This window comes from Gymnogyps californianus, chromosome 1, assembly GCF_018139145.2.
Source record: "Gymnogyps californianus isolate 813 chromosome 1, ASM1813914v2, whole genome shotgun sequence".
Lineage (NCBI taxonomy): Eukaryota > Metazoa > Chordata > Aves > Accipitriformes > Cathartidae > Gymnogyps > Gymnogyps californianus.
This window is the reverse complement of record NC_059471.1, coordinates 59183057-59197848: the sequence shown is the minus strand read 5'-3', so window position 1 is coordinate 59197848 and position 14792 is coordinate 59183057. Positions and strand designations below refer to the sequence as shown.

Sequence of the window (14792 nt, the reverse complement as noted above, 5' to 3'; positions counted from 1 at the left end):
CTTTTTTCAGACTCTGAAGAACCAGTTTTTAAATTATTTACCAGCCACCAAAAAAACCTGACACCCGTCTGAAGTGTTGTATTTTGTCTAAATTTGCTCTGTCTTCATGCAGCTCAGCAATTTGTTCCTACCTCTTAACCTCCCTATTAATTTACATTTTCTCAGACATCCATGCAATAAGTGCATTTTAAGAAAATACCTGGTAGTATAGAAAGATTTTGGAAGAGGCCAGTATTTTGAAAGCTTAGACAAAAACCCAGGCCTCCCAAGAGATCTGAAGAACAGATATGGTCCACAGCAGAACATCTGGATGCCCTAACACACACCAGAAGCCTAAATACTAGAAAAACTTTTAAAATTATCTGAGGCAATAACGGGTTTCAAGGGAGGGGACAACTTTAGAATAGCTCTTCTGTAAAATGTGGGATGTATTAAACTTTCTGGATTGTCTCACGTACCGCCCACTGAAACCGAACCATTTCAAATTCCAGAACAGCTGCAATTATTACAAGGCAAGGCTGCTTGAAAAATTGTGTATGCAGTAGGTTTAGATTCCAGAAGATAATGACACACTTCACAAACTGCCTTTAAAGGTGAAAATAAGATACTTGAGAAGCTGCCATGACTTGTCAACTAGTTTGTAGGAAAAAAACCCCAACCAAACAGGGAAATACACCCATCAGTTTCAAACCCATATACGTACCACAGTGGCTACATCTCACTTCTATGCATCTGATTTTTAAACAGCAGTTGTAAATACATCACAAAAATCTGTTTTCATATCACTACACTGAAATTCTGGAGCACCTATTATATTCATGTTTCAATAACAGACAACTGATTCATGTTTCTCAAACTAAGCATTCCCATTTGTGTAATAACTACTGATGATTTTGAGCAGTGACTATACATACGGTAGGTGATCACAAACCCAGGGCGATTAAGAATATTCAATTTTATACTTTTAAAAATGTAAATCAAGAGTCACACTACAGCTCACTGCATTAGTAAAGAACAAACGCTTACCACACTCACCCTTTTCCTGTTTTGAACATAAAACATGGAAGAGTTATCTGAAATCGCTAGCATTTCCTAGCGACTGCATGTGGGGAGGGGCACAAGAACAAACCTGTCCACAACATCTGAGCAGAGCTGTGGTTGGGGACAGGCAGAGCACGCCAGTGGTGCGGTTCAGCTGGGAGGGGTTGCGGAGCACAGCAATTGAGGAAACGTCACCGGAAGCCTTTTTACATGCCAACTTTTAGGAGGTTAATAATGACAAGTTACCTTAACCAAAGATATTTTTATTGGATTCAGTATTCAAGCATCATTAGGTTAAGGTCTTTTAGAAAAATAAACCGCTAAGAATAAAAAACCCCAACCTTATGAATGGCAATGGGTACATGAAGTTTAATTTTAAATAAAATTTTATCAGGCTTGTGAAAACATGGCAAAAGCCAGATTGTGTTACGAGTCTAAAATTACCGAACAAGACATGATCAAAATACTCCATTTTCAAAAAAATCAAATATAGGTTTAATGCTAGTCATCCAAAATCAACATTAGTCTCTTAATATAAGGCAAAAATAGTAGTTTTCTTTTATTTTTTAACCTACATTAAGTACAATCAGCAATGGTTGCCGTATAGAATATGCATCATCGACATCTTTTAAAAGCAAGATCAGCAGAGAATGCTGACTCATGCATTGTAAGATCTTCTCAACATACTGACAATTCCATAGCAATCTCTGAAAACACATCTGGGTTAAGGACTGGATTAATGCTGCAGAGTGGTTTTGTTAAATGTGTGTATAATTTAATTCTCATGCGCCACAATCACATTTCCGTGTTATAGCCATGTAGCACAAGTAACATTTCTTGCAGATCTAAGAGTGTGTCAATATACATTAAACCATAGAAAATGCCATAAAATACTCTATGCAATCTTTAAGCATCCGTCTTCAATATAATTGTATTTACATATTTTTATGAACCTGTAATATGTAATAAGCCACTGAAGACATTTTTACAATATTTATTAGATTATGAATTTATAAATTCAAGGACTGAGAGGCACATAGTTTAAAAGGCCAAGAACACCGAAACTAATGAAGTCACAGAAATCAGAATATTTATGGACGTAACACCAGTAAAAAATAAAAATCACATCCAAACTAAAAGCAACACTTCTTAAGAGTCATCCTTCAAAGTTAGCATAATAAAAAGTTCTCATTTCCCTCAAAGAAAAATAATTCATCCCACCTACCAAGCTAGAAAAAACTATTTACAGGTGTACTTTGATCAGAAGTATCATTAAGTCGTGTAATACAGCCACTTCTACTCTGCCATTAGAATTTAACATTTCTTTTAAAGTATAGTTGTATTTACAAATGCATAAATACTGTAACTCTGATCTTCATTAAGACCTGAATGAAAACAGGTCGTTAAGTCACAATACAAACGTGTTAGTGGAAAAACTGTTTGGGGCAGCTGCATATTCAGTATCATTCTCAAAGAACAGGAAGCCAATACTTCTGATAAAGCTCAAGTTCATCAACTAGACCACTTCTTTAAGTTACGTTAATGAAGATTAAACCTCTTCTGTGTTAATTCTTTACATTGGTTTCTTCAGTCAACTTTCACCACGCTGTATATTTTGGTTACAAACCAAAAGCATGCAAAGAATCCAATTGTCCCTAAAAACAAAAAACAAAAAACTTACACATTAGGAAAACTGACACAGGAGACACGAATTTCTATCTGTAGTTCATAAATCAGGACATATGTATATGCAATCTGCTGTCTTTAGTCCTCAGTACATCCATCAGAACAGATAATGGAAAGTTACAGATAGTACCTGGTCTTTATAGGCATCAACTACTATATAAAGTTATCTCATTACTTTCACAATCATAGAGCTGATCATGTGGAAGACTCTTGTTTTAAGCTGTTTCTGTGTTATTTCTCTTCCTACATATTTGTGCTTTGTTGTTTCATTATTCCCCAGTCCAACTCCTTCACATTGCTCCATTTCACCCTTCTTCAGTGACTAGTCACACGCTTCACATGATCTGCTCAGCTAGTCAGAATTTGTTATTATATTTAATAAACCAATTAGATTGACAGCATCAAAAGGAGTTCCCGTTTCTTAGTTATACTTTAAGGTCTTGGAAAATTAGAGCACTACGTAAATTTCTGCGTAATTTATTTCTGCGTAAATCAACTTCATAAAAATTTCAAACCACAGTGTCGTCACTACACAACTTGTACTTCCTATTGAAAACATGTGTTACATACCTTAAAAATAAACACTTCTGAAATACTTAAGGCAGTCAAAAGGTATAAGCAAACCTGAACTGAAATTTAAGGACGAAGACTGTTTCCCTGATAACTTTAAGCCTTTTAGCTGAAGAAAAATAGCTCCACCCCTTCTCTTTGTGAAACTCCAACAGAAGTTTTTAACAAAAATATTCTTTTGAATGCAAAGTAGTTAATACGGTTGGGCTTTGTTAATCTAACTGTATTACTTCAAAATGCAGCCTCAATCAGAACGATAATGGACTCAGCAGCTCAGAACACCTGTTACAGGAACCTTCGTTTCCCACAAAAACTAGGGCAGGAAAAAAGCCCTGAAGATTATCTGATTTTTGCCTGAGTACCTTTTCTAAAATCACAGCCTTAACTTATGCAAGAGCCAAGTAAGTTCTTTAAAGAAAAAAACAGCCTTTATTTTAGATCTGATAAGAGGCACAACGAAAGTTGTGTGCTAACTCATTCACTATACAAGCTTGGAAGGAACCATGAATGATATCACAGTAATTTTTTTTTTTCCTTCACGCTTGCTAAACTACTGATGTTTAACTGACTCATTTACTATGATACGTAGTTGTGGTCCCAGCTGTGAATCAAAGATTTGTCATGTAGCTCCCGGTATTTTGCCTGCTGAGTCTGATCAATGACCTGGAATGCAGTATGGATGCAAGTGCCTGAAGCATGTGTTGCACTGACATAGCAGCAGGGCACCGTCAAAACCCTTCCTGATACTGACAATTTTTACCAGATGAGTAAGCAGCAGAATAGTTTTGATACAACAATTACGATTTTTTCTTTTTAGCTTCTTTATCATCCTGACATAGGAAGTCAGTTGGCTTTAGGAACAGTTTTTGCTAAATTGCTAATATGCTTTTTCGTTTAAGAAACTGGAGAACTGCCTATCCCTTTACCCTGCTTCTAACTTTTTCTGTAAAACCTTATCTCAAAGCACTTCAGTAAATCTCAGAGAACTGAACATATTCACCTTGGAATGCATATCAACCTAAATGGACAAAATTCTTCTTAAATCTTAAGAAACAGGACTATGCCCTCAAATTAAAGGATAATTTGCACTTAATCTTGTGGGAAGTAGATAAAAAAATCGTTAAGCATATGATGTTTCAAAGTTCTAACCGTTTGGTTAACTTCACATGTATTCTCCCCTAATTTCAATATAGAAACTGAAAATTTCAAAAAACAAAAGCATACAAACTCTGAAAACTTAGTTCAAGTTGCACAGCATAACTCGCATCTCCACTGCCTCAATTACATACAAATGACTACCACAGAAAGCATCTTAAGGGGTCGGAGAGTAAACCACCTCTTCTTTGTGTGCTTGTGAACCTACCCTGAAAAGGACTCCCCAAATTTGCTGGCAGGCACTGCACAGCCGATTGGTCAACTGAAAGTGAATGTGTGAGCAAAGGAAAAGGGGGACGCACGGGACACATTTTAACGCCTCTAGACAGTGTCATGCGACATGACTGACTTGAAAGAATAAGGGCAAAAGATGGAAATTATATGGGTACCTTAGGTGCAGAAGGGCAGCTAAGCCAAGTCTCAGGAGAGAAAATTTACTGTAAATCCCCTTTATATTGAATGTGTGCACTCCAGAATTACTGCATGCATCCAAAGTAAACAGACTGAACAAAGGAGACAGGGTAAAGACAACTCTGGTTTTGGCCAAAACTGTTTACTATTAAAGGCAGACATGCCGAATATCTGTTGGAAAAGCTAGTGAAACTAAATTAATTGACCTTACACTTATGTAAGGCCTAATTATTTTTTCATGCTACTTTGTAAGCTTGCACCGCATTTAAAATTGATCTACATACAGCAGTACACATTCATTTCTAGTTGAACTACCATGCATTCTTAAATTCATGAGACTATTAGTAAACCCAGATCAGAACTAAAGGTTAAGAGAAAGGCAGGGTGAGAAATAAGACGGAGTGAGAAAGGGAGGCAGAATCTCTGATCTATGCATTCAGAATGACTCGCTAACCAGTACACAAAATATAAATAAAAGTAGAGATGATGTGCAAATTACAAAATATCCGCAAGCAATGCCAAAACACATTAGACTGACTTAAAAAGAAGGATGGAAGATAAAACTAACCACTTTTGGAACACAGCTTGATCACTTTTCAAAGAGATTATATAACGTACTTAAGTCCCATTCCCTCCTTTTAACAGGCAATGACCCAAGAAACTCCTTGCAGGCTCTTGCTCCTGTTCATCATCATCTGCATTCAGCCGTGGTGCACAAACAGCTTCAGTATTTCCTAAGCTGAAGTGGCAATGTCTTTGACATTAACATTCAGTTACACTTAAAATGGACACCATTCTCAAGTGTCAGTTCTTTTCCCACTAGATTTTTTTTGTTCTCCTATGTTAAGTGGAAATGAAAATTCCACTTATAGTGAGATCTGTATTAAAAGCTCTGATGACAAGCCATTTGTGTTCTCGGAGGCCTCAAAATATAGCCTGTATAGCTGTATACATATCAAAGCCTTAGGAATCATTACACTTCATCATAAATGTGGAGCTTGAAATTTAAAGCATCAATCAGTTCAAAATAGTTTCAAAAATACTGCTCTGTAGGGTAAAGTCCACAAAGACAGATTACATTCTGCTGGAACAGAATTTAGTATTTTTAAGATTTTTGAGGAGCTGGCAGTTGCTGCCTGCTTGCATGAGAGTTTGAAAGGAGACTTCTTGCATTTTCACTGCCATTCTTCCACCCTAAACAAGGGATATGTGTGTCTGACTGAAGATTCCTTCTTAGTACTGAAGATGACAAAGGAAGATTTTGTGACCTCATCTCACTTACTGAAGAGGAAATTGAAATGCAGCACCTAAGACAGGTGCTTCTCCAAAAGCTCACAATAAAGATGACAAGGTTCTGACAGGACTGCATAAAAAAATGGTTAAGAAATTCTGTCTGCCACTTCAATGCAATTGGGAAAGAAGGTGAAGAAATTCCAGAAGAGAGCAAATGGAAGGGGGGAGAAAAAAAAAAAAAAGGAAGTATTCTCTGTGAACTTTTACTCCTGTCTCTTCCTTCCTCCTATTCCACAAAAGCTGAAATTTCTTCCTTAATTGACATTGTAACTTTATACTTGATTGTGTGTGATTTGAAGTGTGTTTCTCCAAAGACAACTAATTTAAAAAATCAAGTTTGTCACACGGCTAACACAGGAATGAAACCTGGAGAAGTATTTATCGTGTTTAAAGGTGTCATATTTGAAGACCTAATTATATGCCACATCTCACATTAGCAGTAGTTTTGCCTCATCCTCACTTAATCTCTTTCACTAAAATTTGTGATCACAGAGTTGCAAAATGCTACACAACTACCTGGAAAAAAATCAAAGACATATGATGTCTTTCAAAGGATCAAGAATCAAAGGATTCTACTGTGTAAAGCTAAACGTAGACTCAAAATTTAAAATTAAGGTTCAATATACTTACCTGTGAAAAGGAAGAAGATCAAAACCATAATCATGGTATAACCAAAATATAAAATGGTGCTAGCTGTTCCTGTGATTTGCAGTTTAGAAAAAAAATAATGTATTGCATATATTAGGAAATAAACTGCAGTGAAACCACTAGTGAGAAATGAACGCCACTGCCAGTGATAATCCTACAAGGGGTGGGGAAAAGAAAAAAAAAAAAACAAAACGTGAGTAATATTCCATACGCCTCTAACACACTGACCCTATTAGTGAATGCAGAGCTACTTTTTCTATTATCACTTTATCCAAAAGTGAGTTTTTATGGTTTTTATCTACAGGAAAAAACCTATATATAATCAACATTGCTTTAACTACACCATTCACAAATAGAGATAAGAAACCTAAAGATCAATATAAAATAGGCAAAAATCTAAAAACCCAAATAAGCCAGACCTACTATTGGCAGCCACAGATTTTTTTTCCCCCAAGGTTGGGCATGTCCAAAATGGACTTTGATTGAACAAAGTTAATGGATTAGTTTAGCATCTTCAGAAAACAGGGAGTCACTCTAAAGATGAGATATCTGACCCAATGGTACTCAGTGCAGTGTTTTAATATTTGTTACAAGTTTTGCCAAAAGTAGCCTGCTTCACTTCTGCTTCACTTTTTAAAGACATGGTTTAAGGACATCTAGTAACGGTGTTTATGTTGAATTCTGAAATACTTATTTCCAATTACAAAAGCCTTAACATTTTTTGGAGGCATCCTTAAAACAATATCAAGTACGAATACTGAAGAATATTTCTTACCTCTGCACATAGATGGAAGTAGCAGAGCAATATTGTAGCCTCAGAACATGTAATAACCAAAATAATGAATACCAGAAACAGGAAGCCAAACATGTAATACATCTGGTGAGACCTATAAAAGGGAGTTTAAAAAAAAAAAAATTAAGATGGACACTGTGCTAATATTATTTCTTCATATGCAGTAATATCACCTTCACCTTAAGTATTCCCCTTCCTACTGAGGTACTGTCAGTTGTGTGGCCATACAATTGGCTAACTTGTTTTCTGAAGAATAGGAGCCTTGGCAGCTCGGTCTGATAACAGTGAGAAAGCAAGCCCAAAGCATGGTCCTGGTTGGGATTTTAGGGAAAGAACTGACTAGACATAATGAATGAAATTACAGTTCTAGTGAAGTCAACATGACCTCTTCCACTGACTTCAGCAGAACTTGGATTTCACCTCACATTTCAATCAAAGAGGCAGAGCTGCAAAATAACAAGAAATGTCAAATGCTGTAGCTGTCTACGTTGGGTAGAGACACCTATTCAAGGTTCAGAAACAGTTTAACGAGATCCAATACCTAAATTGTGCCAGAAGGAAGACAAATCCCTCACAGTAGATTAGTTTGTCAGTGTGCTATGAGCTCACATCAGAATTCAGTTACACTGGACTAGTCTTTGGTGCTTTATTTTTGAAAACAATTACTCTCTGGTGCCTTCATAAAGATTTCACAAAATTTGGTTTTGTTTCTTTTTTTTTCCCCAGGAGTAGTAACACTTTTCTAGCCCAAAAACTACCAAAAAACCCTCAAGTCAATTTTAATATACTTACAACTCCCAAGTTATATGCCATGTCAGCTTCAGAGCCACTTCCATGTGAAGTCAGAGAAGTAGCATGAGAAAACTAGCTATTTGAATATTGTAGGTCAGCTGTAAATTGCTAAGCATATCACAGCCACTTCTCTATACACCTCGACAAGCAAAACAGGCACTGAATATCTTCTAAACCACAAAACATTAACAAGATGTTAACATTTAAATTTTTATTGAACCAGTATTCTGGTAACCCTGTATCACCACAAATCAGTCAAAGCATCTCTTGAAGAAAAACTTTCACAAAGAAATGACCACCTTTTATGACAGAGAAAAGTCAAAGAGATTGTAGTTAACTTACCAAATACTATTGAGAATAAAGAACAACTGTATAAAGATACATCCAAAAGGCAGAATCCCTCCCATGATAATGCCAGGTAATGGCTTTGTATAGAATGATTGTTCAGGAATCTGACGAGGAATTTGATTTGTGCGAACAGGGTGTTCAATAGCCTTTAAACAAAAATAAGAAAATGCTAAATAAATAACATGTCAAATTACAGCGCCACCTTTTTGCTTTCTTTTTGAAATGAGTGGTAGCAAAAGTCTACTATTTGTTTTCAGCATGCGCATACCCAACTACTACTACATCTGCTTTCGCTACCAGCCTAGCTACCAACATTTGCTAGGCAAACAAACTAAAAGACAGCTCTTATTGAAAACATAGCAACAGATATTTTGGACTTCCCTTTTCACGATTACCCATCTATGATCTGTTATAGAGCCTGAGCTGATTTCTCACTTTTCAGCTGGCGGGTAGAGGTGGTGCAGACTCTTTCTTCCCCTTCTAAAAATCCCTGTACATTGTTTTTCAGGATTTACTCCAAGAATCACATTAGGGTAAACTTACAAACTGAGAGGATTCAATCTGGCAATTAAATCCTAATTTAAGATGCATGAATAGATCAGTATGGTGGGAGAAAAAAATTTAAGGCAGAAAAATGCATACTTTGCCATCTTTTCCCTTTCGTAAAGATTACATCAAGACCATCAATAGATACTTGCTAGGGACTTGCTTTCTGATTTGATTTTAACGTATTTGTGACACCTGTCACGTTGCCTTATAGTTTATCAAATCCTTTCTTAAAGGAACTGCCTCTGTACAATGCAGGGCGGTTTGCTGGAATTTCAACATGGTTATCACAAAAATACACTGAATTCTGGTTAAGAAAAATGGTATAACTACAATCGACTTAAAAAGTGCCTTCTAAGATACTTAAATATTCTCTGAAGGTATTCCATGAGAGCTACAGAGAGCTGGAACTCTGGCTTCCTCTACAGGAAAAAAACCCACAAAAATATCTGAACCTATAGATCTTTAAGTTTGTGGGGCACAGTAAACCACTTTTTAAGCAAGAAGAGAAGAACCGATTTCATTATTTAAGAAGGTTTGGTCACCAGTGTTACAGAGCCCTCATATAAATAAGTAAAATTGATCAGTTTAGGAGTAAATCCCAATTAATGTCTGTCAAGCAGTGATAACCATCTACAGAACACTTATGCAAAGAGATTGCACAAGAATTCTAGCAATTTGATCAGAAAATATCCTCAGTGTAGAGGGCAGACAGGAAGAAAAAACATGGGGGAAAACCAGAAATGCCTAAGTTGCTTTCCCTTATGCTTGGCTGGGCCAACTAATTTTTTTAGTAATGAAAGAGATGCTAATTAAAATAAAAATGCCCAAATCACTGCTTTACCTGGAGCAGTCACTCAATTAAATACAATGATAAACCTAATCATTGTGGAGAAATATCACCACCAACAACCAACTGAATATCAAAGTCTTGGAATCCCAAGACTGGATATCTAATGCAGCTCTAAAGTAACTGAACGGAACTGGAGCTGACAATGCAACTAGCTTAGGTGCTACCTCAGTCATAGTCTGTACAGCGAAAAATATATATGTATACACACACTTACAAAACAATTTCTCAAAACCACTTACATTTTTCTTAAAACCAAAATAGGCACCAATAAACGTCAGCGGTACAGATATGCAAAACCAGAGTGCCAAAATAGCAACCAAAGTACCAAACGGAATAGCTGCTGAAGAGCCTTCTCCCCAGAGAATGAGGTTCATGATAAAAAAATCTGCAAATACAATTCTGAAAAATACATAACACACTTAAAGCACAGAAATACTCCTCAATATTTAATAATGTTAACAAAACAATAGCACTGTATTAAGATTTTAGTGTAAATCTCTGTTAAAACCAAATGACACACACAAAATATCAAAATGAAGAGGTCAAACAAGCAATTCTTTATTAATCTAGTGGGACTGAACTCCAGCAGGAGCCGACGTTCCAACTAAGCAATTTCACATATACGCTTGTCTTAACTACACTTCAGGGTAAGACTGCTTGCTGTGATTAAGTAGAAAAATTTATCACAGTGGTTATACAGTATATGACACTATATAAGACCAACTACAGTGTGGTCAGAGAAACAGCCTAGAGAGTAAAAGAAAGCAATGAAAAAGTGTGCCTGTCTAAAACTTACTACTATCATAATGCTCTTTCTTAATCAACCTTTTCATGTGGTGAGAGTAAACAAATGCTTACTAAAAAAAAAAAATCTAAGGTTGATATGCCATTAACATATTCATCTCTGTCAAAAGCGCCGTGATATTCTTGTAGCTTCTGGAATAAAGGGACGATGTAATAAGATTTAATTGTATAGCTGAAACTTAAAAATTAGCTATGCATATCAAAGAAGCAATTTAATTCTTTTAATCGTGGCGATATTCTCAACTTACCCAGGACAAAGGAATGATGTCAGCAGGACATTTGTTTTCCATTTCTCTCCTCCAAATGCTGTATTAAAACATTTGACAGTCATCAAAACATGCATTAAGCTCACAACTATTAATTTTCCAGTCCATTTGCCTGTTATACTTAGCTTGCAAATACTCAAATAATGTGCTATCATGCCCAAATTTAAAACAGTAAACTAATTCTTCAGTAATAAAACTGAATTTCCTCATCGTATTGCTTAATCACAGAGCTTCAAAGCAAAGAAAAGCCTCAGACCAAGGTCAGGAAAAGTATCCAACTAAATAAACTGGGTCTCTGACCACTCTATCTGCTAAAAGGAGGAAGCAGATTTGCACTACTTTTAAGTCTTTAAAAAAACAGTTTAAACCTGGAGTGATTAAGAAGTTTAAGCTTTCTAGCGTTTGACTGCAGGTTTCAAGTAGGAAAAAATACATAAATATGTGAAAAGCAAGCTTAACAGTTTTCTTGAAATAATTGTTTCTACAAATCTTATAGGAAAGTCAGGACTAACACGCTTACAGGAAGTAGTGATGCTTTCTTGAGTCTTAACAGCATTAAGGAGTGGTGATACCAAAAGACCAAAGATAGCTTTATTAAGAAAATCTTTATGAATTTGCACTACACTGATAAAAATTCTAGTCAGCATACTTCCAAATGAAAATATCCTGCTGGAATTCAGTGAAGCTGACAATTTCATCGGAGCACTGCCATAATGACATGCTTCTCTACCTCAAGAGTCAGAAGTGATTATTGTTAGAGTGATTTTAATTAAGTTTCTATTTCTTCATAAAATCTTGGTAGAACATGGCACCGGTTATTAAGATTAACCATTTAATTTCAACTCAGGTTTCACTTTTTAAATGCAATGTTGAAAAAATAAAAAAAACGTTTTAGAACTGGATATTCATTTCAGTTGCATTTTGGTTTATGTATCACATCCCTTTATTTGTATACTATAAGGAGAAACATTCATGTTTACATGCTCTATACAGGGTACGGACCACCTCATGTTATAACAAGAATATCTCTGGATCAGCCACTCACTGTCTTAGTAGTTAAACACAATATTCAAGTATCAACTAAATGATTCCCAATAAGCATAATATGAAATGTAATTATTATTAGCTACATCTCCACCAAAGATACAGGATTCAATTTACCATCAATACACTCAAAGTATCCTTCAAAATACATAATATACAGCATGATATAAAGAATAATTCTGTCCTCAATTATGCTCTTAGTCCTAAAGTCTCCTTCCATTTAAGTCTAATTGGCTTGAAGATTAGGAACAGGAATAATTCACTATCACATCACTACCATTATGGAAAAACTCCTTAGAAAATACAAACCCTCCTTCCCCAATGGTTCTCCCCACATGAAAATTACAAAATGGTTAGAAGAAAGAACTCCAAGCCTACTGCCAGGCTGAAGTTCAGAAATAAACTCCTTCTCTAGCCCTGTATGTTCAGAACTAAAATAGTTCAAAAGATCCAGCTCAGTCAGTCATAAAGAGTCTTTTACCTTGAGTGAGGTAATTAAAACAAGCTGTATGCGGAATGGCATGCTTCACCTTAAAATAAACCAGAGGGTACAGAGGCAAACCATTTGAGGTTGGCAGGCAGGCCTTGAAACAATAGCTAGCTGGCATCAGTGAAGGAAAACAGTATCAACTAACTACTGTCAGGTACCCAAACACCACTGGGTTGATTTCTGCAACTACAGAACACCTAATAATCCTTCCCCCTGCGCCCCTGCCTGATAAGCACCATTCTCTCAAAGACCTAGGAACTAGCTAAAAAGAGGTGACAAATCTCAGGCATGCAAGAACAGAGGTTCATGATTTGGGGGCGGGGGGGGGGAAGTTACCAAGCAACATCGATGGCTGAAACTAAATACAAGTTAACACCGCCCCCCCCCGCCCATAGGAAACAGAAGTACAAAACTGTCTGATGTAATGAGCTTAGTACTAGTAAAATGGAGTTTGCTTCCCAATTCGTAAATACGCAGCAGCAAGAGCAACTCAGGTTCTTTAGGCATGATCACATCAAAACCAATGTAACCATGTCAGTGTTCTGTATGTGTTTTCTGTTGTTAAGGTAAGTACATTTCTCCAACTTGCCCTGAGGGAAACTACAAACAGTATTGCAAAATAGAAATCATTTCTGTGATGATAATTTACTTTAATGAACTTAAGCCTTGTCATTTTAAATAACTTTTACTCACATTTGTAGAATCTGGCAGCAACATAACCGGCTGGAGTTCCAAGCAGTACCCACAAAACTACAGCACAGGTCATTAGAGCTCCCCGGTTAGCAGGTGACAAAAATCCCAGGCAAGCAAAAACTATGAAGCAGAGATGCACAATTTTAGAAAGTAACTATACATTTGACTTAAAGCCAGTACATCAGTTATGTTAAAATCTGTGTATACTAAGTTACATGTCTACTATATCAGCTCAGCTGTTTCTAACCTTAAGACTTTTAAGAAATTTCTAGACAAAAACTATACTGCTATTTTTGCTAGTACCATGCAATTAACAGTGAAAAATCATCTGTACTCAACTAACTGCTCCCCACTTTATTACTTACACAGGGTAACAAAAGTCATTATTAAGATCTGTGTGCCAGAGCCTAGAAAAACGGACAACAGCATTCCTTTTCTTGGGGGCCTGAAAATATCACCATGAACCAGTTTCCAGCCAAATTCTTCTTGAGCATCTTCCTGTAAAGGAAATACACCTATTTTAATACAGTAGATTGCCATTTAAATAGCCTGTTAGAGAAATACATTTTGCTGAAAAAACTACATTCCAAATAAATTTTAGGAGGTATATTTTAGACTTACAGTGGAATCCATCTGATTGTATCTTGCAATGTCTTTATGCAGTGTCCTCAACATAATCATAGCTACCATTCCAGACAGAAAGAGGACAATCACCAAGGAATTCATAATACTGAATTTGAAGGGGGGGAAAAAAAAAATCATCATTCAAATTGGAATGTAAACGCTTCAGTACAGTACACTTGAAGACAAACTTTCTTCTCACCTAAACCATTGAATGTGAGTGTGAGGCATGGATTCCAAAATATAATCCCATCTTGATGCCCACCTTATACTTTTTTCTTCCTGAAAGAGTAAACACATCACTTTCAGATACAGTCAGTATCCAACTTGTAAATTTACAAGTTGATGGTCATGCAAAGCAATCAAATCTCATAACAAATTGGAAATTTCACGTTGCATGCCTCAAAGGGAAGTTTAATAATAGCTACCTAAAACCAAACCTAAGATTTGACCATAGAATCTAAACCAAAATATTTTCTGAATAGTATTGAACACCCATGTCTTCTTAAGACATAAAGGCCTATCAAATTAATTTAATTGTGCTTCCTCCTTTCACGAATTACAATTAATTCATCTGGAATTTGAATAACTAGCAGAATAATAAAAGAACATGCATTTTTTAGCATATGTCAGTCAACACCACAGACATTGAGAAACTAAGCTCTGCTATATAGTCTCCAGCGTAATATTCCACTTTCTAGGTAAGTGCTCTGTCCAAATTATCCTTTGCTTTCATAC

General features: G+C 36.1%; 1 protein-coding gene across 1 annotated transcript in view; it reads right to left on the bottom strand.

The window, feature by feature from the left end:
* Positions 1–1576: 1576 nt before the first annotated feature.
* The window catches only part of TM9SF2 (transmembrane 9 superfamily member 2), a 29223-nt gene continuing 16007 nt past the window's right edge, over positions 1577–14792 (bottom strand). The window contains exons 8-17 of the mRNA XM_050906543.1: positions 14257–14336; positions 14055–14163; positions 13799–13931; positions 13434–13553; positions 11189–11246; positions 10376–10535; positions 8732–8883; positions 7580–7691; positions 6787–6958; positions 1577–2696 (exon numbers count right to left, since the gene is read on the bottom strand). Coding sequence (XP_050762500.1) covers positions 2629–2696; positions 6787–6958; positions 7580–7691; positions 8732–8883; positions 10376–10535; positions 11189–11246; positions 13434–13553; positions 13799–13931; positions 14055–14163; positions 14257–14336 — 1164 coding nt within the window. The 3' untranslated portion in view covers positions 1577–2628. The remainder of the gene's footprint in view (positions 2697–6786; positions 6959–7579; positions 7692–8731; positions 8884–10375; positions 10536–11188; positions 11247–13433; positions 13554–13798; positions 13932–14054; positions 14164–14256; positions 14337–14792) is intronic.